Raw genomic sequence first — 26,336 nt, forward strand, 5'->3', positions numbered from 1 at the left:
CTCACTTTCTTTGAACAGACCACTGAGAGATCTTTACTCCGGCAGGGAAGCAGTGAGCAGAAAGAAGTGTTCTTTCCTGGAAATAAACGAGCAGACATTGAACTGTGGAAGCTTCCTGTTTTCTTATAAAGAGGCTCTGAGGAGAGAAAATCCAAGCTGCTTTATCACTACTAAGCTGGTCAACTGGTTGAAGACGAGATGAGTTCTGCGTGCCTGCATGTCATGGGCTTCATTTTCAGCACAGTGGGTTGGATTAGCATTCTGATTGCCACCGGCACCAAAGAGTGGGTGCAGGCTTGCTCGATGCAAGCAAGTGCTTGCCAGCAATTCAACAGCATTAAACTACGGGGACTGTGGACGGAATGCTATCGATCAGATGAAGCCTACCACTGCAAGACGTTATCCGATATCCTCAGAATTCCAGGTAACGTTGACTCCTGAGTGCCTTGTTAACCTCCTCTCCCTGTTCCTTTCATTAGCAGTCAGATACTTACAAATGTATTCTGTCTTTATCCAACACTAAGCATCGACAGTCAACTTTTTTTTGCACTATTTATTTATTTATTTATTTATTTTATATTTCTTGTGGTGACTTACGGTAATTTTGTTATGTATTGCACTGTGGTGCTGCTGCAAAGGAACAATATTCAGAACAAACACTCAGCCAATTTATTAGCTGCTTCCTGTACCTAATGAAGAGGCCAGCAAGTGTATGCTTGTGGTTTTTCTGCTGTGCCGTCCATCCACTTCAAGGTTTAATGTGTCATGCATTCGGAGATGCTCTTCTGCACACCACTGTTGTAATGTGTGGTTATTTGAGTTACTGTCAGCTTGAACCAGCCTGGCCGTTCTCCGCTGACCTCTCTCATTAACAAGGCATTTTTACCCACGGAACCATTGCTCCCTGGATATTTTCTTTTTGCTTTTCGTACCATTCTATGTGAATGCTTGAGACTGTTGTGCATGAAAATGCCAGGAGATCAGCAGTTTCTGAGATACTCAAACCACCCCATCTGGCACCAGCAATCATTCCACAGACAAAGTCACTTAGGTCACATTTCTTCCCCATTCTGATCTTTGTTCTGAACAACAACTGAACCTCTCGACCATGTCTGCTTGCTTTTCTGCATTGGGTTGCCGCCAGATGATTGGCTGATTCGATATTCACATTAATGAGCAGGTGTACGGACGTACCTAACAAAGTGGCCACTGGGCATATGCTGTGAAATGTGTTGTTTGGTAGTGGCAGAGCAGTGCAATATATAAAAACATACCATAAGTTACATTAAAATATATAAATAATGATAGAAGTAGTGTACGTGGACTGTTCAGAACCCTGGCGGCGGGGTTTGGGGACGGGGGGAAAGAAGATGTTGCTAAAATTTGAGAGTGCAGCTTCTGTGAGGGTCCTTCGCAGTGCTGAGGCTGGGGATTGTGGCTTCCTGTCCCACTGCAGAGATCTGAGCTCAGACCCAGCTGAACCCCCCCCCCACTGACTGAGTGTCACACCACAGGAGCTTCTGTTTTCCTGATGCCTGTCAGGCTGGGAATTTCCATGGTCTGAGACAAAGCAGATGAATTCTCCCCATGACCTGTGTCATCCTGATCCCACGGTCAGGTCACTGACTGTTTCTCTCACTCCGATTCGCGGGAGGTCACTGATTACAACTGGCTACTGTACATTCCAGTAGTCAGTACACTGACAATGCACTTCATTGCCTGTAGGTTGTAAAAGTTGCTGCTTAAATCCGAATTCCTAGTTTCCCTTATCTGCTGAGCTAGGATTCCTGCTTAATTCCATTGTATGTAGGATTTCTTAAGGTTGTCATAGCCGGTGGTGGGGGGGGGGGTGGGGTGGTAATGGGGATAAGCTCCCATTATCTATTAAATGCTCCCAATCATGTATGTCTCAGAGAGCCTCTGACAACCAAGTCCAGCTCCTGGCTTTCAAGTGTGGCTTAAGTACTAAGCCTGGCAGAACCGTTTCTACTGACAGGAGAAGGGGCAAAAGTGAGTTACTGGCACCTTAAAACCATCTGCTTCAGCAAATGGGGTTCGTCAGGCATGGTTGGCAGCTCATCTAGGAGAAGGAAAACTCTGATCTCAGTCCTATGCTGCCTTATGGTTATATTCACCGATGGGGAAGGCTTTGGGAGTAAACCCAGGGAAAACTCCAGAGCTGGAGTCTCTAAGGAAATCTTGCATTGAGTTCAATGCCGATTAGCAACTCCTGTGATGCTGGTGATGCCAAACTGTATCGGTCTCTGCTGTTCCTTTGGATTCATCAGCGGCATGGAGAGGGGGAGCCTGCTACAGGGGCAACAGCTTGCTCTCAGTATTGTACTGCCCTGGCTTGCATGTATATATATACCTAGCACGCAACGTCCATGGTCGACCCCGACCATTGGAAGCCTCATTTCATCTGAGATTTCTGCCAGTGCAGGAAAGGATGTATCCCAAATAGTAATAGTGTGATCAGTTGAGTTGAGGGGGATGTTTCCCGAAAGGGTTGTCTATTGCTGTGTCTGTGGTGGCTGTAGAGGCTGGTCTGGGATCCACATGTTCTGGTGCCGTGTGGGCAAGTGTAAGTGGAGCCCGTGGTTAGTGGTTGTGTCTTTCGGTTGTTTAGTCTCCCTTTTCGCAGTTGCTACGTGTTCTGTGCAGCACAGCGGAGGTTATTCTCATGGGCCACAGCTCCCTCTTGAACAGATTTCCTCCAGTTGTATCTACTGAGTGCAATCTCTTCCCAGTTCGTAGCTGTGATCTTGAATTTCTTCAGGCTGATTTTGATGTCAGCTTTGAAACGTTTCCTTTGTCCTCCAAGGGATAGAAAATAGAACAGTACAACACAAAACAGGCCTTTCAGCCAACCTTTTAAATTACTCTGAGATCAAACTAACCCTCCATTTTTCTATCATCCATATGCCTATCTAAGAGTCTCTTAAACGTTCCTATGTATCTGCCTCTAACACCACCCCGGCAGAATTTGCCATGCACTCTCCACTCTCTGTGATTTAAAAAAATCTGCTTCAAACATCTCCCCCTATACTTGCCTCCAATCTCCTTAAAATTATTCCTCCTCATGTTAGTCTCTGGCTGTCCACTCAATTTATGCCTCATCATCCTGTACACCTCAATCGTTACCTCTCATCCTCGTTCAATCTCAAACCTCCACCGCCTCTAATCAAGGCAGCATCCTGGTATATCACCACTGCACCCTCTCTAAGGCTTCTATAATGAGGTGACCAAAAATAAACACAGTATTCCAAGTGTGATCTGATCAGGGTTTTATAGAACTACAACATTACATAGAAACATAGAAAACTTACGCACAATCCAGGCCCTTCGGCCCACAAAGCTGTGCCACACATGCACTTACTCTAGGGTTGCCATAGCCCTCTGTTTTTCTAAGCTCCATGTACCTTTTCAGGAGTCTCTTTAAAGATCCTACTGTATCTGCCTCCACCACCGTCGCCGGCAGCCCATTCCACGCACTCACCTCTCTGCGTTAAAAAAAACAACTTACCCCTGACATCTCCTCTGTACCTACTTCCAAGTACCTTAAAACTGTGCCCTCTCATGTTAGCCATTGTCCTGTAGTGAGGTGACCAGAACTGAGCACAGTACAACAAGTGGGATCTTACCAGGGTCCTTGCAGCTCTTTAACTCAATCCTCCCCCCAACTAATGAAGACCAATATGTCATGTGCCTTCATAAACGCCCTACCAACTTGCACTTGATGGTCAGAACCAGAATCAGAATCAGGTTTAATATCACTGGCTTATGTTGTGAAATTTGTTGTTTTGAGGCAGAAGTACAGTTCAATAAACATCTCCCCTCCGCCTCCCGGTTTCCTTGACTGTGTAAGTCTACGGAATACACACTCCGGTCCTACCAAAGCCGTGAGATTGAGTAATTGAATAAGTAGTGCAAAATGTAAGCAAATGATTGTAAAGCAGTGTCTGTTGGTGGAGGGGAAGAAGCTTGTCCTAAAATATTGAGTGTGTGTCTTCAAGCTTCTGTACCTCCTACCTGATGGCAGCAATGAGGAGAGAGCATACCCGGGTGAGGCAGGTCCTTAATGACAAACGCCACCTTGATGTCCTCGATGCAGAGGAGACTACTGACCCTGACAGTGGCTGCTCCATACAAGACCTGTTAGAATGCTCCCATGATGATGATGCAAAAATAACGATCTGTCTTTTGTATTTCTGCTTCTCGGAGCTAATATATTCACCAGGAATATATCTGACTTTTCCCAATAGCAAATACCTCAAACACTCGAACCCCTTTCATCCTTTCCCAGTTCATCTCTAATGAGTGAAAGATGAGTTTTGAATAATCGATCGTTTTGGCTCAGAAAGTTATGGGCCAGATGCTGGAAGGTGAGATTAAAATGGATGGATCCACTCCCCCCCCCCCCCAGGCTTGCATAGATGTAGTGGGCCGAATAGCCTGTTTCCCAGCTCTGTGAGTACATGAAACCACTCTCTGAGATTTCTGATCACTCATTTTAATCTAAATCACTTCATTAAGATTTTCTCTTCCCCCACCCCCAGATCAATGGGCAGCAGATACAAAAGCCTGAATGCATGTACTGCTTTCATCTTCATCCACAGTCATCTTCTATCCTTCCGCTAGGGAACGATTCAACAGTCCCTTGTATGATCAGATGGACTATTGACCTCACAATCGGCATCATTATAACCCTTGCACCTCATTATTTGCCTGCACTGTACTTTATACCTTACATTTTATGCCACATTCTGATATTGCTTTGCAGTGTTCTACCTCAGTGCAAAGTGTAATGATCTGGTCTGCATGAAAAGTATGCAAGACAAGCTTTCCACTGCACCTTAATACACATGAAAATAAACACATTTACAAGATTCTGGCTTCTTTCCCCTTCATTTTCAACCTGAAACATTGACTGTTTATTCATTTCCATAGATGCGACTTGACCTGCTGAGCTCCACCAGATCTTGTCTGTATTACTCTGGACTTTCAGCATCTGCAGAATCTGTTCTGCTTAGCAGATTCCTTTCCTTTAGACCAAAGGTTCCCAACCCATTTTATGCCATCAGCCAGTGCCATTAAGCAAGGGGTCTGTGGATCCCAAGTTTTATTTACAGTCTTGTTTTAGATAGAGTCTGTCTGAACCCTTGTTTTAGACAGAGTCTGTCTGAACCCTTGTTTTAGATAGAGCCTTCTATTTGGCCAAAGAGATCAGCATTTTGCAAATAGACAATGTAAAGATTATCAATAGACATCATCTCTATCACATTCTCCCCTCTTCCCTCTCCTTACCCCTACATGTTATACTATTTATCTGCCTACTTCCATTGACCTGCACCTGGACTATAACCATCGAACCACTTCCATCCTATCCAAATTTCACTTAAATGTTGAAAATGAACCCACATCCACTATTTCAGATGTCACACTCACAACACCCTCTCGGGGAAGCAATTCCCCCTCGTGCTCCTCTTAAACTTTTCACCTTTCACCCATAACCTATGACCCTTGGTTGTAGTCTCACCCAGCCTCAGTGGGAGAAGCCTGCTTGGAGGTAGGTGAGGACCTCCGTTGGTCGGGGTCAACCATGAAAGTTGCGTCCTAGCTATCTACATGATAAGCAAGCTAGTGGAGAGCAAGTAGTTGCCCCTGCAGCAGGCTCCCCCTGTCCACACAGCTGATGAATCCAAATAGATGGCAAAGACCAGTACAACTTGGCACCAGCAGCATCACAGGAGTTAGCGTTGAACTCATTGTAGAACTGTCTTAGGGACTCCAGCTCCAGATTTTTCCTCAGGGTTTACTCCATGAGTGGGTACAGCCACAACGAAGCAGAGATTTGATATCAGTGTTTTCCTTCTCCTAGAAGAGCTGCCACCCTGGGCTGATGAGCCCCATTTGTCCAAATCAACAGATTTTAAGGCGCCAGTGACCTGCCTGTTGCCCTTCTCCTGTCAGTAGAAGAGTTCCGCTGGGCTTCGTCGCTAAGCCAGGCATGAAGGCCTAGAGCAGGATCTGGTTGTCAGAGGCTATTTGAGACTCATGCCTTTGGGAGCATTTAATAGGTAGTGGGAGCTTGTCCCTACTACCACCCCCAGCTATGTATAGTGGTAAATAAATTTAATAGGTCATACAACCTTTGCTGTCTAATAGTCTTCTAGTTGTAGGCAAACTTCAAACAGGTTCTCAAGCAGAATAACAGAATAAACAAAATGCTGAAGAACTCAGAAAGTCAGGCAGCAGCAATGGAGGGGAATAAGCAGTCAACATTTCAGGACGAGTTACTTCATTAGGACTCCTCAGGTTCTCATCAGGATCTCAGGCAGAACCAGGACAATGAGGGAAGATTTGATAGAGGTATACAAAATTATGAGGGTATAGATAGGCCTTTTCCATTGAGGTTGGGTGAGACTGGAACTCAAGATCATGGGTTAAGGGTGAAAGTTGAAAAGTTTAAGGGAAACATGAGAGCACTGCCTCAGAATAGAGGGACATCCACTTAGAACAGAGATGTTGAGGAATTTCTTCAGACAGAGGGTGGTGAATCTGTGGAATTCATTGCGAAGTCATTGGGTAGATTTAAAGTGGAAGTTGATAGGTTTTAGACTAGTCAGGGCATCAAATGATACAGAGAGAAAGCAGGAGAATGGGGTTGAGAGGGATAATAAGTCAGCCATGATGGAATGACAGAGCAGACTCAATGGGCTGAATGGCCTAATTCTGCTTCTAAGCCTTATGGTCTGATGAGGGGGAACTTCTTTATTCAAAGGGTGGTGGGATTCTGGAACGAGCTGCCAATGCAAGTGATGGATGTGGATTTGCTTTCAACATTGAAGAGAAGTTTGGATATGTGTGTGGATGGGACTCGGCAGAATAACGGTTAGCACAGACTAAATGGACTGAATGGCCTGTGTCTGTGCTGTAGTTCTCTATGAATCTATGACTATGACTTGCCTCCGAATATGGCCTAATGACCTCTGGATGTGCCAAACTTCCAAATACAGTAAACAAAGTAGTCAATTTGTGCACCAACTAGCCAGGAGGCTGGATGACTCGTCTGAGTGAAAGATAAATATTGACGAGCGCCATGGGATATTTTGGACGAACTATTACTCTTCTCACGGACTGTTTGTCCCACTCTCGTCAGGGAGGAGGCAACGTAGCGTCCACACCAGGACCACCAGACCCGAACAGTTACTTTCCCCCCAAACAGTAAGGCTGATCAACACCTCCGCCACCAACTCACTCCTCTCCATTCCCAACCGCCACTACTTTTACATTTCCTGCCATATTGAAAGCTCTGGATACAGCAAGGGTTCCCAAGGTCAGGCCACACTTGAAGTTTTGTCAATGGTTTTGGGCCCCATATCTCAGAAAGGATGTGTTGTCATTGTAGAGTGTCCAGAGGAGGTTCATGAAGATGATTCTGGGAATGAAGGGGTTAACAAATGAGGAGCATTTTGGGCCTTTAGGCCTGTATTCACTGTGATTTGAAAGAACGCAGGGGGATCTCATTGAAACCTACAGAATGTTGAAAGGACTAGAGAGGGTGGATGTAGAGAGGATGTTTCTTCTGGTGGGGGTGCCCAGAACTAGGGGGCATAGCCTCAAAACTGAGGGGCGATCTTTTAGAAGAAAGGGACGGAGAACTTTTTTTTGGCCACAGAGTGGTGAATCTGTAGAATGCTCTGCCACGACTGCTGTAGAGGCCAAGAATAGTTTCCTGATTAGTCAGGGTTTCAAAGGGTTTGGCATTAAGGCAGGTGTATGAGGTTGAGTGGAATCCAGGATCAGCCATGATGGAATGGCAGAGCAGACTCAATGGGCTGAATGGCCTAATTCTGCTCCTATGTCCTATAGTCTAAGAGCAGTTGCAAGTTCTCCAAGATGCTTCTATAACGGATCAGCTGATTTTCTGAAAAACTGCAAAACCTGAGAACTGATGCAGTTTTAAATATTGATTTGATTTAGTGTTGTACTGTTTACTGCTCTTTATAGTAAAACCTTTGATATTTAGAAACTTTTCATTTCATTATTTTTGAAAAAATCTTCACTTTACAGATTTTTACATGCGCCTGAAATCTTTGCACTGTACTGTCCATAGATAGGTAAGTTGGTAGATAGATAGATAGATAGACAGGCAAGCATATATTGAGAGTATGTGTCGCGTGAGTCCATAGGTTGTGGAATCAGCACAGTGTTAGGTGAGTGAAATCATCCCCAAAGTTCAAGACCCTGCTGGTTGCAGGGTAATAACTGTTCTTGAACCTCGGGGTGTGGGGCTTAAGGCTCCTGTACCTCCTTCCTGATGGCAGCGCTGAGAAGAGAACCCACCTAAAACCTTGAAGTTTATTGTTTCACGCAACAATGCGGCTCTAAGCCCTTTTCGATTCGCCACCGTTCTCAGTTTATAACTGCGGGGCCTCTGTCTGTGCATCAGGGTAATGGGAGCCCTGTGCGTGTGAGCACGGGGGAACTGGCGCTGTTTTCGCAGCTGTGAGCTGCTCAACCCGTGAAACATCGGCAGCAGCTGCGGGCCGCGTTGTATAAACACAGGAAAGCCGACAACCCGGAGCAGCTGAAAGGTGCAAGGCACGTCGAAACAAAAGAACCCTTTTCCCATCGCTGCTTTGTTTCCTTGCAAGTAAACAACTAAATATTATAACACTACGTGCCCGATATGAGGCAAAACTATACCTCTCCAACAGGAAACACATGCAAAAGAATATTTTACCCCTTTATGTCAACATCATTCAGCCAATCAGCATTCCAGACCAGCAATTGTTTCATTATCCGTAGTGTCTGTGTCACAGGCAGTGGGTCACATCTGTTCCTCTCTGTCTGAATCGCTCACGCACTGTTACAGCCAACTTTGTGTGACAACTTATCCAGAACCCTTTCCATCTCCCTTCCCTCCCGTCCCCTTCATCCCTCCCCTACCCTCTCCCTTTATCCGTCTCTCTCTCCCTCCCTTCACTTCCCCTCTCACTTCATCCGTCTCTCTCTCCCTCACCATCCCCCTCCCGTCCCCTTCATCCCTCCCTTCCCTTCTCCCCTCTCCCTTTATCCGTTTCTCTCCCTCCCCATCCCCTCTCCATCCAGTCCTCTCCTTCTCTCTATATCTCACTTCCCCTCCCCTTCCCTCTCACTCGCTCTTTCTCCATCCCTCCATACATCAGTCCCCATCCCCTCTCTCTCCCTCCCTTTCACTCCCTATGCCTCCCTGTCTTTCTACCCCCTCTCTCTCCTCTTTCCCTCTCCCTATCTCCCTCCCTCCCCTCCCTCTCAGTCTTCCTCTCTCTCTCTCCCCATCTGCCCTCAACCTGTCTAGCTCACTCTGCCTTCCCTCCCTCCCTCTCTCTCCCCTCCTTGCCATGACTGTGTTCTACTCTCTTGTCTATGTTCCTCTCTCTTCGATTCACCGTGTTACCATCAGACTGGCCCTGTGTTCATTCAGTAATCGTGACTATCCAGATTAAGACAGGCATTAATCAGGCTGAGTGTGAGTGTGGCTGATGGCTGAGAGTGAGTGTGTGACCGATGGCTGAGTGTGAGTGTGTGACCAATGACTGAGTGTGAGTGTGTTACTGATAGCGGAGTGTGAGTGTGTTACTGATAGCGGAGTGTGAGTGTGTTACTGATGGCTGAGTGTGAGTGTGTGACCAATGACTGAGTGTGAGTGTGTGACCGATGACTGAGTGTGAGTGTGTTACTGATGGCTGAGTGTGAGTGTGTGACCGATGACTGAGTGTGAGTGTGTTACTGATGGCTGAGTGTGAGTGTGTTGCTGAGTGTGAGTGTGTGACCGATGGCTGAGTGTGAGTGTGTTGCTGATGGCTGAGTGTGAGTGTGTGGCTGAGTGTGAGTGTGTTGCTGAGTGTGAGTGTGTGACCGATGACTGAGTGTGAGTGTGTTACTGATGGCTGAATGTGAGTGTGTGGCTGAGTGTGAGTGTGTGACCGATGGCTGAGTGTGAGTGTGTTACTGATGGGTGAGTGTGTTACTGATGGCTGAGTGTGTTGCTGAGTGTGAATGTGTGACTGATGGCTGAGTGTGAGTGTGTTACTGATGGCTGAGTGTGAGTGTGTGACTGATGGCTGAGTGTGAGTGTGTTGCTGAGTGTGAGTGTGTTACTGATGGCTGAGTGTGAGTGTGTGACCGATGGCTGAGTGTGAGTGTGTGACCAATGACTGAGTGTGAGTGTGTGACCGATGGCTGAGTGTGAGTGTGTGACCAATGACTGAGTGTGAGTGTGTGACCGATGGCTGAGTGTGAGTGTGTTACTGATGGCTGAGTGTGAGTGTGTGACCGATGACTGAGTGTGAGTGTTTTACTGATGGCTGAATGTGAGTGTGTGGCTGAGTGTGAGTGTGTGACCGATGGCTGAGTGTGAGTGTGTGACTGATGGCTGAGTGTGAGTGTGTGACTGATGGCTGAGTGTGAGTGTGTTGCTGAGTGTGAGTGTGTTACTGATGGCGGAGTGTGAGTGTGTGACCGATGGCTGAGTGTGAGTGTGTTACTGATGGCTGAGTGTGAGTCTGTTGCTGAGTCTGAATGTGTGACCAATGGCTGAGTGTGAAGTGCAGCACAGTGTCACTGTGAGAAGGGCTACTGCCTCACAGCGCTAGAGATCCACACTATAGGAAGAATGTGATTAACATGAGTGGATGCGGAGAAGATTGACGACAATGTTGACACGGGAGACTGCAGATGCGGCGATCTTGAGGAACCCGCAGCCTGCTGAGTCAAGATCAATTTTAACTGTCATCATCCATACATGAATGTCCAGGAAAACAGACAAACGAAACAGCGTTACACCGTGGCCGAGGTGCGAAACGCAGCACCAACAAACACATATAAAATAGTGGCATAGAGTCGCACACAAAACATATAATATAGTCCAAATCCCTGAGTGTCACGACTGTAGATTGATGGGGCATGGAGAGTGTTGGCAAGACCAGTCGGCAGACGAACCCAGTCCAAGTTGTCTTCCACCAAGTGAATTCCAGAGGTCAGCAGTGACAGGCCCTGAATCCAGCATGGGCTCCACACCACACCATCTCAGGCATCTCCTCTCCTGAGAGGCTGCAACAGGCCTGCTCCGCACTACAACTGACACCATGCAGCTCCTCAGCCGTCAGTCTCATCAATGAACTGGTGAACAGTCAACCAGACTTGTAGTATTCTACATATCCAATATCGAACCGGGTCTTGTGATCACAAAACAAAGGAGTTCACAACCATCCAGGTCATATTCTCTTCTCACTCTGCCATCAGGAAGAAGGTAGAGGAGCCTCAGGACCCACACCACCACATTCAGGAAGAGTTACTACCACTCAATGATCAGGCTCTTGAACCAAAGGGGAAAACTTCATATAAATATTGCAAATATAAATAAATAGCAATAAATAATGAGAGCATGAAATAACAAGATAAAGAGTCCTCAATGTGAAACCATTGGTTATGGAACACCAGAAACAGAATGAATGAAGTTATCCCCTTTTGTTCAAGAGCCCGATGGTCAAGTGGTCATAACTGTTAAACATAGAAAACCTACAGCACAATATAGGCCCTTCAGCCCACAAAGTTGTGCCGAACATGTCCCTACCTCAGAAATTACTAGGCTTACCTATAGCCCTCTATTTTACTAAGCTCCATGTACCTATTTAAAAGCCTCTTAAAAGACCCTATCATATCCACCTCCACCACAGTTGCCAGCAGCCTATTCCACGCCCTCACCACTCTCTGAGTAAAAAACTTACCCCTAACATCTCCTCTGTACCTACTCCCCAGCACCTTAAACTTGTGTCCCCTTGTAGCAACCATTTCAGCCCTTGGAAAAAGCCTCTGACTATCCACACGATCAATGCCTCTCATCATCTTGTACACCTCTATCAGGTCACCTCTCATCCTCCTTCGTTCCTGTTCTGGAAGCTGGTGGCGTGAGTCCTGAGGCAATTGTAACCTCTGCCTGATGATAGCAGTGAGAAGAGAGCAAGGCTTGGGTGGTGAGGATCTTTGATGATGGATGAACTCTTCAATGACAGTGCTTCATGTAGATGTGTTCAATGGTTAGGAGGGTTATACCTGTGATGTATCGGGCAGAGTCCACCACCTTTCGTAGGATTTTTCACTCAAAGGCATTAGTGTTTCCATACCAACCATATTGCATACTTTCCACCGAGTTTCCCGAGGTTTTGGATGACACACCAAATCTCCACAGACGCCTGAGGAAGTAGAGGAGCTGTTCTGCTTTCTTTTATATGCCTTATGAACCTGATTGAATTATTTGAGGACGTAACAAAACACATTGATGAAGGTAGAGCTGTGGATGTAGTGTATATGGATTTCGGTAAGGTATTTATTAAGGTTTCCCATGTGAGGCTCATTCAGAAAGTAATGAGGCATGGGATACAAGGCAACCCTGCTTTGTGGATCCAGAATTGGCTTGTCTACAGAAGGCAAAGAGAGGCTGTAAATAGCTCATATTCTGCATGGAGGACGGTGACCACGGTGTTCTGCAGAAATCTGTTCTGGGACCCCTCCTCTTTGTGATTTTTAAAAATTACTTGGATGAAGAAGTAGAAGAGTGGGTTAGTAAGTTTGCTGATGACACAAAAGTTGGGGGTGTTGTGTATAGTCTGGAGTGTTGACAGAGGTAATATGGGACATCGATAGGGTGCAGAACCTAGGTGAGAAGAGGCAAATGGAGTTTAACCCAGATAAGTGTGAAGTGGGTCCTTTCAGCAACTCAAATTTGAAGACAGAATATAATATTAATGGTAAGACCCTTGGCAGTGTGGAGGATCAACGAGATCTTGGGGTCCATGTCCGTAGGACACTCGAAGCTGCTGCACAGGTTGACAGCATTGTTAAGAATGAATTCAAGAGCCATGAGGTAATGTTACAGCTGTATAAGACCTTGGTCAGACCCCACTTGGAGTACTGTGCTCAGTTCTGGTCACCTCACTACCGGAAGGATGTAAATACTCTTGAGAGAGGGCAGAGGAGATTTACAAGGATGTTGCCTGGATTGGGGAGCATGCCTTTTGAGAACAGGTTGAGTGAATTTGACCTTTTCTCCTTGGAGCGATGGAGGATAAGAGGTGACCTGATGGAGGTGTATAAGATGATGAGAGGCTTTGATCGTGTGGATAGTCAGAGGCTTTTTCCCAGGCTTGAAATGGACAGCATGAGAGGGCACAGTTTTAAGGTGCTTGGAAGTCAATACAAGGGGGATGTCAGGGCTAAGTTTTTCACACAGAGACTGGTGGGTGAGTGGGATGCTCTGCCAGTGATGGTGGTAGAGGCAGATACAATAGGGTCTTTTAAGAGACTATTAGTTAGGTATATGGAGCTTAGGAAAATAGAGGGCTATGTTTCTTTGTACAATGGTGCACCCACAAAACATATCCATGTACAGATTACAGAGGAGGCGGTGTTTGTTCCTCTAATGCAAATCAGGGTGGATAAATCCTCAGGGCCTGACAAGGTGTATCCTCGGACTCTATGGGAGGCAACTGCAGAAATTGCTGGAGCCCTAGCAGAGATATTTAAAACGTCCTTAGGCCAGGAGAGGTGCCAGAGGATTGGAGGATAGTCAATGTTGTTCCGCTGTTTTAAAAAAGGCTCTAAACAGAAACCAGGAAATTATAGGCTGGTGATTCTGACATCAGTGGTAGGAAAGTTATTGGAAGGTATTCTAAGGGACTGGATATACAAATATTTGATTGACGTGGACTGATTAAGGATAGTCATCATGGATTTGTGCGTGGTAGGTCATGTCCAGCCAGTCTTATAGAGTTTTTTGAGGAATTTGCTAGGAAAGTAGATGAAGGCAAGGCAGTGGATGTTGTCTACGTGGATTTGAGTAAGGCATTTGAAAGGTCCCACATGGGAAGCTAGTCGAGAATGTTCAATCACCCAGCATGCAGGATGAGGTAGGAAATTGGCTATGTGGAAGAAGCCAGGCAGTGGTAGTAGATTGCTGCCTCTTTGACTGGAGGCCGGTGACTAGTGTTGTGCCACAGGGATCAGTGCTGGGTCTTTTATTGTTTATCATCAGTATCAATGATCTGGAAGATCATGTGTTAACTGGATCAGCAAATTTGTGGATGACACCAAGACTGGGGGTGTAATGAACGGTGAGGAACATTATCTTGCCTTGCAGAGGGATCTGCATCAGCTGGAAAACTGGGCTGAAAAATGGCAGATGGACTTTAATGCAGACACGTGCAAGTTTTGTACTTTGGTAGGACCAACCAGGGTAGATCTTACACAGTGAATGGTAGGGCACTGGGGTGTGTGGTAGAACAAAGGGACCTGGGAATACAGGTACATGCTGCAATTCATTGCAGGTGCTGACACAGGTAGGTAGGGTTTAAAGAAAGCTTTTACACATTGGTCTTCATAAATCAACGTACTGACTGCAGAAGATGGGATGAGGTTGGGTGGGACCACAACCAGAGGTCATAGCTTAAGGGTGAAAGGTGAGAGGTTTAAGGGGAAATTCCTCCACAGTTGGTGGTGAGAGCCAGCACAAGCGTGCATGCGAGTTCAATTTCAATATCTAAGAGTGGTTTGGATAGGTACATGGATAGGAGGGATACGGAGAGCTCCGGTCCTGGTGCAGGTCGCTATGAACAGGCAGTTTAAATGGTTTCACCATGGACTAGATGGTCCAATATGCATGTTTCTGTGCTATACTTCTCTATGACTTTGACTCTATCACACACAGCATGTAAAACAAAATATTATACTATAAATAAGATAATAAAATATCATTCAAAATGTATGTAGTAAAGTGCAGTACAGGTAAACAATAAACAGAACAGTAAACAGTAAACATCTCACTGTCCCTGTGATGAGACCTCGGTGGTGGCAGGGTAGTCATTAGCCTCACAGCCTGAGGGAAGAGGCTGTTACCCAGTCTGACAGTCCCAGTCCTGATGCTCCTGAACCTCCTTCCTGACGGTAGTGGGTCAAAGAGATTATGGATGGGTGGTGTAAATCCCCAGTGATGCTTTGGGCCCTTTGTCAGCAACACCCCTGATAAATGTCACAAATGGGGGGAGGAAGACCCCAGTGATCCGCTTGGTGATTTTCACTGTCCTCTGTAGGGTCTTGCGGTCTGATACCTTGCAGTTTCCGTACCACGAAATGATGCAATCAGGCAGGGCACTCTCAACAGTGCTCCTATAGAAAGTTGATAGAGTAAGGTGCAGAACCTTGCACACCTCAGTCTCCTCAGAAAATGTAAACGCTGCTGTGCCTTCTTGACTAGTTAAGAGGTGTTGAGGGTCTGTTATCTGCAGACCAAGGAACTTTGATCTCTTCACTCTATCCAGGGCAGAAGTATCGATGTGTCGACCTGTGCCTTCCTGAAGTCCACAATCATCTCTCTTGTGCACGTTGGGACTTGGGTTATTGTTCTCACACCATTTGACAGAACTCTGTGCCACCTCTCCGTATGCTTGCTCATTATTGTTACTGATGAAGCCAGTGTTACGTACCCCGTAACTGGGTGTCTGACCAGCAAAGATAGAAGAATCCGTTGGAGTCTGGTGGTACTATATTCAAAAGTGTTTATTAGTAAAATACACAAATCAATATCAATAATGCAAATGTATAGATAATACACGTTAGTAATAATAAACCTAAAAATGTGGGGATAATAATAATCAATAATAAACAAGCTCTATCGATGTCTAGGGGATAATGAATTGTCATTTATGTATAAAGTTCAGTTCAGTTCATACGTGCTTAGGTAGATGTTGGTTGTTGTGTTGTAATCATTGGAGAGAGAGAGAGAGCGAGCAGTAACAGCTACAGGCAGGCAAACCTTCCTTCATGTTCTTGATCCATCGTTCTGTTGTGGCCATTCAGGTATGACCCCTCTGTCCTTCAGCTAGACCGTTCTTCTGTGGTGGACTCGTCACTCTGGCATGAGTGGACACACACACAAGCCCCCACCGGCCCTGCTATAACACTGTGAGTTAAACTGACCGATCCCTTGTTCGGTCTCAGATGCCCCACACCTTCACGTGGGTTCCAACACTCAAGCAGTGCTCAATCGTGTGTCTCCTGGTGTGTCTGAGGGGTGTCTCCCCAGACCTCACTTTTATCCCTACTCACGGGGTCTCAGTTGTCAATCAATTTTGAATGGCTGTGTCCATCAATCCAGCACACTCCGGCTGTCCACGGAGGAATTTTAATGAGCAGAATGGTACAAGATAAACAACCCTCTCAGAAGTCATAATATGGTGAATCAACAAGTCTCTCTCCCCTGCTTAATCTCTCTCTTACCTGTAGCAGATGTTCCAATTCCAGCATGTTTCCTGTTACATCTCTCTCTCTCCCTCATTAGCAGCATAGCAACAGTAACGGTTTGCGATTCTCCCGAGGTGGGGGGGGGGGGGGGACATGGGCAACTCTGCACCCTTCTGCCCATCAGAGCTGTTCATCCTTCATAACACTAGCCACTGTTGTGTTATCCCCAAATTTGATGATGTGGTTTGTGCTGGATCAGTGTAGTTGTGAGTCAGCAGTGGACTGAGCACACAGCCCTGGGGGGAGCGGGGGCACCAATGCTCAGCGTGATGGAGCTTGAGACGTTGCTGCCAACTCAGACTGACTGAGATCTTTTCATCATGAAGACCAAGATCCAGTTAGAGAGAGGGTATTGAGTCCCAATGAGGATGGTTTACCACCAGAATCTCTGGGATGACCGTGTTAAAAACTGTCTGAAGTCGATGAACAACATCCTGGTCTACAAAACATTATTTTTGAGGTGGGATAGGATGGAGAGGCTATAGCATCATCAATGAATCAAGTTGAGCATTAGGCAAACTGGAAAGGGTCCTATGTTGGATTTTATATGACCGCACAAAGCACTTCAGCAAGTTGTGAATCTGTAAAGTTCATTACCACAGATGGATGTGGATGCTGAGTCATTGGCTATATTTTAAAAAGTGCTTTGGCACGTGCACAGGTCCTTTAGCTTTTCACCTAACTCCCTGAGCTCCCTTTGTGGAACCTCGTCACTCATCCTACCAGTGTCATTGGAACCTGCATGGACAACGACCTCTGGCTGTTCACCCTCCCACTTAAGAATGCTGAGAACTCAATCCGAGATATCCCAGACCCTGGCACCTGCAAGACAACATATAATCCGGGAATCTCATTCTCATCCACAGAGCCTCCTAACTAACAAATTCCCTATCACCATAGCGTGCCTCTACTCCCCCACCTGAGTCACAGACCCAGAACCAGTGCCAGAGACCCAACACTGTGACTTTTCTCTGATTACCTCTGCCAACAGTATCCAAAGTACCTGTTTTTGAGAGGAATGGTGACGGGGTACTCTGCACTGGCTCTTTAACCCATTTCCCCTTCCTGACTGTCACCCAGTTTCCTGTGTCCTGCACCTCTATATGTCCTATCTGTCACCCCGTCAGCCTCCCGAATGATCTGGAATTCATACAGTTCCAGCTCCAACTCCTGAACGCAAGTTGTTAGAAGCTGCAGCTAGATGCATTTCTCACGGGTGTATTGAATTACGGGGATTGCGATCTCCTACTAAAATTCTGTTTTCTCTTTCCTGGTGCAGCCTACCTGCAGGCCAGCCGTGCCCTGATGATCACTGCCTCCATCCTGGGACTGCCCGCCGTTCTCCTCTTGCTGATGGCATCACCGTGCATGCGTCTCGGAGCTGAAAACCATTCTTCCAAGCACAAGCGATCCCTGCTGGGTGCTTTCCTCCTCATTCTGCTGGGTAAGCGAGTTACTATCTGATCCGCGTGACAGGGAACTCCAATCCCATGGACTCTGAATGAGCTAGGTCCTATCGTACTCCCTATTCGGCTGAACCACAATTGAACTTGAAGGCAGAATACAGGGTTAAGGGCAGGAATCTTAGCAGTGTGGAGGAGCAGAGGGATCTGGGGGTCCATGTCCATGGTTCCCTCAGAGTTGCCTCACAGTTTAGTCGGACTGTTAACAAGGCATAGGGTGTGTTGGCCTTCATTGTTTGGGATTTGAGCTCAAGAGCCGTGAGGTATTCTTGCAGCTCTGTAAAACCCAGGGTAGACCATCGTGGGAGTTTTGTGTTCAGATCAGGTCACCTCATTAGAGGAAGGACATGGAAGATTCGTACCTGCACCCTGGTCATCTCCGAGGCTGAGGTACGCAGATGTTTCCAATGAGTGGACAGTCGCAAGGCTGCGGGGTCAAACAGCATCCCAGGGTGAATACTTAGGATGTGTGCAGCACAACTGGCAGGTGTGTTTACTGACATTTTTAATCTCTCCATCTCCCAGTGCTTCAAATCTCTCCCTCCTCCTGCTTCAAATTATCCACCATTGTCCCTGTACCAAAAAAGACCAAGGTAACATGCCTGAATGACTAGAGTCCTGTCCCACTCACCTCAATAATAAGCAAATGCTTTGAGAGGCTGGTCAAGGATTACATCTGCAGCTCACCAGCACCCAAACTGAACACCCTACAATTCGCCTACTGACACAACAGATGACACAATAGCCACTGCCCTACATACCGTCCTCATACATCTGGAGAAGAAGGATGCTTATGCGAGAATGCTGTTCTTGGACAACAGTTCAGCATTCAACACCATTGTTCCATCCAGGCTCGACAAGAAGCTCAGAGACCTCGGCCTTGACCCTGCCTTGTTCAGCTGGATCCTGGACAATCTGTCAGATTGCCAGCAGGTTGTACGAGTCCCCACCTCCAACCCTCTGACTCTCAATACTGGAGCCCCTCAGAGCTGTGCATTGAGTCCCCTCCTTTACTCTCTGTTTACCCATGACTGTATCACCACCCACAGCTCCAATCTGCTAATTAAATTTGCCGACAACGCTACATTGATTGGCCTAATCTCAAACAATAACAAAGAGCGTACAGGGAAGAAGTCATCTCTCTGACGCAGTGGTCTCAATAAAAAAGCCTCTCCCTCAATGTTGCAAAAACAAGGGAGCTGGTTGTGGACTACAGGAGGAATGAAGATACAATAGGCTAGTCCCTATTGACATCAATGGATCTGGGATTGAGAAGGTAAACAGCTTCAAGTTGCTCGGCATCCACATCACCGAAGATCTCACATGGTCTGTACAAAGACCTCACGCCTCTTTCACCTCAGACGGTTGAAGAAGTTTGGTATGGCCCCCAAATCCTAAGAACTTTCTACAGGGGCACAATTGAGAGCATCCTGGCTGGCTGCATCACTGCCTAGTATGGGAACTGTACCTCCCTTAATCGCAGGATTCTGCAGAGAGTGGTGCAGACAGCCCAGCACATCTGTAGTTGTGAACTTCCCATGATTCAGGACATTTACAAAGACAGGTGTGTAAAAAGGGCCTGTAGGATTATTATAAATTACTATGATTGCACATTGCACATTTAGATGGAGACGTAACTTAAAGAATTTTACTGCTCATGTACGCGAAGGATGTAAGAAATAAAGTCAATTCATTCATTTGTTCATACCAGGATTCTGCCAGGATTAGAGAGCACACACTGAGCAAACGAGGACTTTTCTCTTCAAAATGAAAGCAGATGAGAGGTGGCTTGATGGCAGTGTATATGATCTAGTGAACAGCCGATATTTTTACCCTGGGTGGGAGTGGCTAATTCAGGGCTGTAGCAGCTAGTATAACACTGTTAGCGTGCCAGCAAGCCTGGTTCAATCCCTCAAAGAGCTTGTACATTCTCCTTGCGATCGTGTGAGTTTCCTCCGGGTTTCTCCCACACTCCAAAGAAATACAGTCTGTGTTAGTGAGTTGTTGGCATGCTATGTTAGCGTGGAAGTTTGGTAACATTTTCAGGGTTCCCAGCATAATCCTCGGTGATTTGATTTGATGCAAACAAGGCTTTTCATGATGTTTCAATGTACACATGGCAAATGAAGCTAATCTTTAAATCTTATAAGTTTATGGTGACACTCTTTGAGACTGGCAACGGTACTTCCTAACCAGACAAGAGTTTCTGCAGATGCTGGAAATCCAGAATAACACACTCAAGATACTGGAGGAACTAGCCGGACAAGCTGTATCCATTAAGAGGAATAAACAGTAGACATTTTGGGCCAAGATCCTTCATCAGGTCCTGGTGAAGAATTTCAGCCTGAAGCTTTGACTGTTTATTTATTTCCATAGGAGCTGCCTCACCTGCTGAGTTCCTCCAGCATTTTGTCTGTGTTTGTATGTATGTCAATGGTGCATCCTGTATTTCTACGGAAAGTAGAATGGAAAAGAGGGCACTTCAGTTCAATGGGATTTCATTGCAGTGGGGCATCTGAACTAGGTCTTTCTTTGATAATTCTTTTAAAGTAAGAGTGAGGAGGGCACAGTGTAGAAACATTCACAATCGTAAGGGGCAGAGGTAAGGTGGGCAGTAACAGTCTGTCCCCAGAGAGATGTGGGTAAACTGAAAAGTGTCCAGTACAGATTTATTAGGATGTCACCAGGACTTGAGAATAGATTAGAATAGAACTTTATTGTTATTGCACAAGTGGACAAGATTGCAGTGCTGCTCCAGTCCATAGCACTCAAAGGCCATTGGCAAGTGGGGTGTGGCATTATTCAGCTGCACAACAGCCCTCAGGAAGAAGGTGTTTTTCATCTTACTGTCTTGGCTAAGATGTTCCTGTATCTCCTACCAGATGGCAGGAGATTGAACAGACAGTGTCCAGGATAGGATGGGTCTTTAATGATGTTACGAGCACAAACTAGGCATTGGGAGTTGTAGATTGCCTCCAGGTCCTGTAGTTGAGTCCCAGTGATGTGCTGAGCCATCCTACTCACCCTTTGGAGTGCCTCGCGGTCTGTCTTACTGCAGCTGGAGTACCACACGTCATTCCATATGTCAGTGTGCTCTCAATTGCACATCGATAAAAATGGCTGGCAATTTTGGGGGCAGATTAGCTCTCCTTAGATAGTATAGTCACTGCCTTCCTTACTATTGAGGTTGTGTTGATGGACAAAGAGAGCTCCTCGATGATGTTCATCACCAAAATCTTGAAACTGGAGATCGTCTCCACTACCTCACCATTTGTAACTAGTGGAGCTTGTTTGGTAGTTCTTGCCTTCCTGAAGTTAATGAGAGGGCCTGAGTTACAGGGGGAGGTTGGCCAGGCTCGGTTTTTAACCCTTAATGTAGGGAAATGAGGAGAAATCTTACAGATGTGCTTAACATTATGAGAAATAGGGACGGTTACAGTCTTCCCCAGGGTAGGGAAGACCAAAGCTAAGGGCTTCAGTTTATGGTAAGAGGGGAAAGATTTATTAAGGAGTTGAGGAGTAACATTTTCACAGAGGGTGGTGAGTATGTGGAATGAGCTGCCAGAGGAAGTGGTTGAGGCAGGTACAATAGTATCATTTAGGAAACACTTGGATAGTTAGATAGAGGGGCTGGGCAGGAAATTGGGACCAGCTGAGTGGGCATCATGGTTGGCATGGAATGGTTGGGCTGAATGGCCTGTATCGGTGCTGCCTTGCTCTTTGACTCTGATTCTCTCACTTTGGGGCTGCACAGTGGCGCTTCGTTTTATAGTGTATGTGAGGAGTTTGTACGTTCTCCCTGTGACCTTGTGGGTTTCTTCCAAAAGCCCTGGTTTCCTTCCACATTCCAAAGATGTACAGGTTGGTGGGTTAATTGGCCACATGGGTGTAATTGGCCATGCTGTATCTCCAAATTATTAAAAAAAATAAGAATTTATATTAAAGACAGTGACAGTGCTCCATTAATTTTATTTATTTAGAGCAGGGGTTCCAACATTTTTTTATGCCATGGACCCTTACCATTAACCAGGGGGTCCGTGGACCCCAGGATGGGAACCCCTGATTTAGAGATATAGTACACATCAGGCCCTTCCAGCCCTCGGAGCTGCACCACCTAGCAACCCCTGACAATCCCAATCACAGGACAATTTACAATGTCTGTGGGAGGTAACCCACGCATTCCATGGGGAGGGTGTACAATCTCCTTACAGACGACGGCAGGACTGAACTCCGAACTCTGACACCCTCAGCTGTAATAGCATCACACTCAACTGCCATGCTACTGAGGCCAACATGGGCACATTGGGCCAAAAGGACATGTACCATGCTGTATCTCTAAATTTAAAAAAATTAAAAGTTGAGGTAAAGACGGTAACAGTGGCCTCGTTAATTGCAAGACTTTCTTTTTTGTATCTTCCAGCAATCTGTTCAGCAGTAGCCACCATCTGGTTTCCAGTGGGAGTTCACAAAGCAGAGTACCTCCTCAACTTTGGCTATTCACTCTTCCTGGGCTGGATAGGCACAGGCCTCTGCCTGTTTGGAGGAGCGGTGATTGCCTGCTGCACTGGCCCTTCACCAGAGCCACCAGAGAACCGATATTATTTTGCTTCACAGGGGTCCTCCTCCATGATGAACGCAACACACGCCAAGAGTGCGCACGTCTAAGGAACAAGTGTGTGGACTAGAAGAGCCCTAACATATCTTGTGTCAATTAACTTGTGGCAAAGCACCAATCTTAAAACACACTATCTTCTGACAGAATGGAGGACAGCCATGGAAATCATTCTTCATGTTGGACAGAGAAATCAACCCTGGTTTATGATTTTATTGTTGATTTTTGCCAGAATACATTGAGGAATAATCACTGAGAAATATTGGTTCATTGTTATGCAAATATCTAACTTCAGAAGTTGAAGCAAGTCTTTATTTGCTAAGGGGTGGGTGGGTTTCAAAGTTCTATGTAAATTTAGTGTCTAAGTTACATATATGTCACCATATACAACCCTGAGATTCACTTTCTTGCAGGCATTCACACTAAATAGAAATTCAAACAACAGAATCAATGAAAAAACACACTCAGCAGAGATGGACTGTCAATGTGCAAAAGGCACCGAACTATGCAAATACATAAAGAAGTAAAGAGAATAATAATAATAAGTAAGTCTTAAAAGTACAGAACATGAGTTTTAGAGTTCTTAAAAGTGAGTCCATCAATTGTGGGAACAGTTCAGTGCTGGGGTGAGTGAAGCTGAGTGAAGTTATCCCCTCTGGTTCAGGAGCCTGATGGTTGAGTGGTAATAACTGTTCCTGAACCTAGTGGTGTGGGACCTGAGGCTCCTGCACATTCTTCCCAATGGCAGCAGTGAAAAGAGAGCATGGCCTGGATGGTGGTGGATGTTGAGAGGGGTGGGGAAGAGTTCAGGTTATGGCATTGAGGCAGAAGATAGTTTCAGTTTACTTCCTGATCTAAGCTGGCCCTGTGGGTAAAGTAAGCCAGGGACTCAAACATAAGACATGATATTGGAGCAGAAATAGGCTATTTGGCCCATCTAGTACATTCTGGCATTCCATCATAACTGATTCACCTTCCCTCTTAAGCCCATCCTCCAGCCTTCTCCCAGTAACCTCTGACACCCTGATTCATCATGAACCTATCAGCCTCTGCCTTAAATACACCCAATGACTTGGCCTCCATAGCTGGTTGTGGCAATAAATTCCTTAGGTTCCAAGAAATTTATTTTCATCTCTTTTATAAAGGGTTGTTCTTCTATAATGAGGCTGTGCCCTCAGATCCCAGAGTCCTCCACATTAGGAAACATCCTCTCCTCATCTATTCTATCTGTACCCCCTGGTCCAGACTCCCCCACTGTAGGAAACATTCTCTCCACATCCACTCTATATATACCTTTCAATATTCAATAGGTTTCAATGAGATCCCCCCCCAAACATTCTTCTAAACTCCAGCGAATACAGGCCCAGAGGCATCCAATGGTCCTCAGATGTTAACCCTTTCATTCCTTGGATATTCTCATGAACCTCCTTCTAAACCTTCACCAATGGCAGCATTGCCATTACTAACTTACTTACTCACACTGCATTCCCCTCCACATATGTTCCCCAAACTTGGACACAAAGCCACCAATTCCTTCCTCCAAAGGAACATAAAGGTGCCTCAACACCAAACCCTGTGGCACACAGTAGTCACTGTCTGCCAACCATAAAGGCCTCCTTTATCCCCACTCATTGCCTCCTGCCAGTCAGCCAATATCCTATCCTGGCTAGTACCTTCCTTGTAATACCATGGGCTTTTATTTTGTTACACAGCCTCATGTGTGGCACATTGTCAAAGGCCTCATGAAAATCCAAATAAACAACATCCACTATCCTTTGTCTATCCTCTCTGTAATTTCCTCAAAGAATTCCAAAAGATCTGTCAGCAATAATTCCCCTTTAGAAAAACACGCTAACTTTGGCTTACTTTGTCATGTGCCTCCTAGTACTCCAAAACCTCTCCTTAATAATAGACTCCAACATCTTCCCAACTACTGAGGTCAAGCTAACTGGCCTATCATTTCCTTCCTTCTGCCTCTCTCCCTTCTTAAAGAGTGTGTGATATTTGCAATTTTCCACTCAGGAACAATTCCAGAATCTAGTGATTCTCGAAAAATCATTACTAATGCCTCCACAATCTCTTCAGCCACCTCTTTCAGACCCTGGAGTGTACGCCATCTGATCCAGGTGACTTATCTAGCTTTAGACTTCTCAGTGCCCATGCATCTTCTGCTTAATAAAACCAACAACACTCACTTCTGCCCCTGACACTCTTGAAGTGTCTTCCACAGTGAAAACTGACGCAAAATGCTTAAGCTTGTCCCTCATTAGTCCAGTGTCATTTTCCAGCAGTCGGTCTCTACTCCCATCTCTATTTTACTCTTTATATATCTGAAATAAACTTTATACATACACTTAAATATCATTGGCTAGCTTCCCTACATAGTTCACCTTTTTGGCGATGTCTCCTTTCAATCCTCATTAATGTCAGCATTCATCTTCCAAGCTAAATCAAATCGTCCGATAATCTCCTTTCAGCATCAGCTCCCTGGAAACCACATGCCCTGTAACTCAATTTTGTGCCAGCTCTTTTGCAAATGGATTTTAATTATGATGGAATGTCATAACAGACTACACGAACAAAGGAAACTGTGAGTAGGAGGAGACTGAGGCTAGAAAACTGTGCCCCCACCACTGCGGCACGCAATTTCAAAGATTCTTAAACATTTCCTTTGATGTTAGGCCTAAGAAACGAAGTCAATTAGTGCTTTTATCCCAAGGGAAATCAAATTCATGGTTCGGGCAATGAACTGAGCAATGTTAATTAAGCCAACATTCAGGCGCCACAGTTGCTTAGCAGTTAGTGCTATGCTAATACAGCTACAGTAAATAGGTGGGTTGCTGCGCGGAGCCACTCATTGGCTGTATCTCTAAATAAAAATAAAATAAATTTTAAAAATCTTCTTCGGGTTTCTGGACCTATGGTGTTTGTTCGCTCTGTAACCGTTAACCTTTCATGGTCAGTGTACACATTGCTTAGAACTAGCTGGAACGGGTGACCAGTGTAGAGAGAGGTTAAGTACCAATCATCAGACTGGGTAACGATGGCTGACTTCCTCCACAAAAGGATATTAACTTCAAAGTAAATTTATTATCAAAGAACATCTATGTAACCATACACAACCCTGAGATTCATTTTCTTGTGGGAATTCATATTAAATACAAAGAAACAAATAGGGTCAATAAAAGACCACACCCAGTAGGATGGTGAGACAACTGATGTGCAAAAGGCAACAAACTGTGCAAATACAAAAAGAAGAAAATTTGTCCCGGTGAGGAAGATAAAGAATGGTGGGGTGAAGGAACCATGGGTGACAAGTGAGGTGGGAAATCTAGTCAGGTGGAAGAAGGCAGCACACATGAGGTTTAGGAAGCAAGGATCAGATGGGTCTATTGAGGAATATAGGGTAGCAAGAAAGGAGCTTAAGAAGGGGCTGAGAAGAGCAAGAAGGAGGCATGAGAAGGCCTTGGTGAGTAGGGTAAAGGAAAACCCCAAGGCATTCTTCAATTATGTGAAGAACAAAAGGATGACAGGAGTGAAGGTAGGACCAATTACAGATAAAAGTGGGAAGATGTGCCTGGAGGCTGTGGAAGTGAACGAGGTCCTCAATGAACACTTCTCTTCGGTATTCACCAGTGAGAGGGAATTTGATGACGGTGAGGACAATATGAGTGAGGTTGATGTTCTGGAGCTTCTTAATATTAAGGGAGAGGAGGTGTTGGAGTTGTTAAAATACATTAGGATGGCTAAGTACCCAGGGCCTGACGGAATATTCCCCAGGCTGCTCCACGAGGCGAGGGAAGAGATTGCTGAGCCTTTGGCTAGGATCTTTATGTCCTCGTTGTGCACAATAATGGTACCGGAGGATTGGAGGGAGGCGAATATTGTCCCCTTGTTCAAAAAAGGTAGTAGGGATA

The 26,336-nt window shown here is 45.7% G+C and overlaps 1 protein-coding gene across 1 annotated transcript; it reads left to right on the forward strand.

The window, feature by feature from the left end:
• Positions 1 to 25,321, forward strand: cldn11a (claudin 11a). The gene is made up of 3 exons (XM_073041780.1): positions 1 to 424; positions 17,624 to 17,788; positions 22,228 to 25,321. The coding sequence occupies exons 1-3, from the start codon at positions 199 to 201 to the stop codon at positions 22,470 to 22,472; spliced, it is 636 nt and encodes a 211-aa protein (XP_072897881.1). The 5' UTR covers positions 1 to 198; the 3' UTR covers positions 22,473 to 25,321.
• Positions 25,322 to 26,336: the final 1,015 nt, after the last annotated feature.

Source organism: Hemitrygon akajei, chromosome 3 (assembly GCF_048418815.1).
Source record: "Hemitrygon akajei chromosome 3, sHemAka1.3, whole genome shotgun sequence".
Lineage (NCBI taxonomy): Eukaryota > Metazoa > Chordata > Chondrichthyes > Myliobatiformes > Dasyatidae > Hemitrygon > Hemitrygon akajei.

Bases quoted from the DNA above. Each gene is read 5' to 3' on its own strand.
- cldn11a (XM_073041780.1), top strand. From the start codon at position 199: ATGAGTTCTGCGTGCCTGCATGTCATGGGCTTCATTTTCAGCACAGTG. The intron at 425-17,623 runs GTAACGTTGACT...TTCCTGGTGCAG, and splicing joins CGATATCCTCAGAATTCCAG to CCTACCTGCAGGCCAGCCGT. The intron at 17,789-22,227 runs GTAAGCGAGTTA...TGTATCTTCCAG, and splicing joins TTTCCTCCTCATTCTGCTGG to CAATCTGTTCAGCAGTAGCC.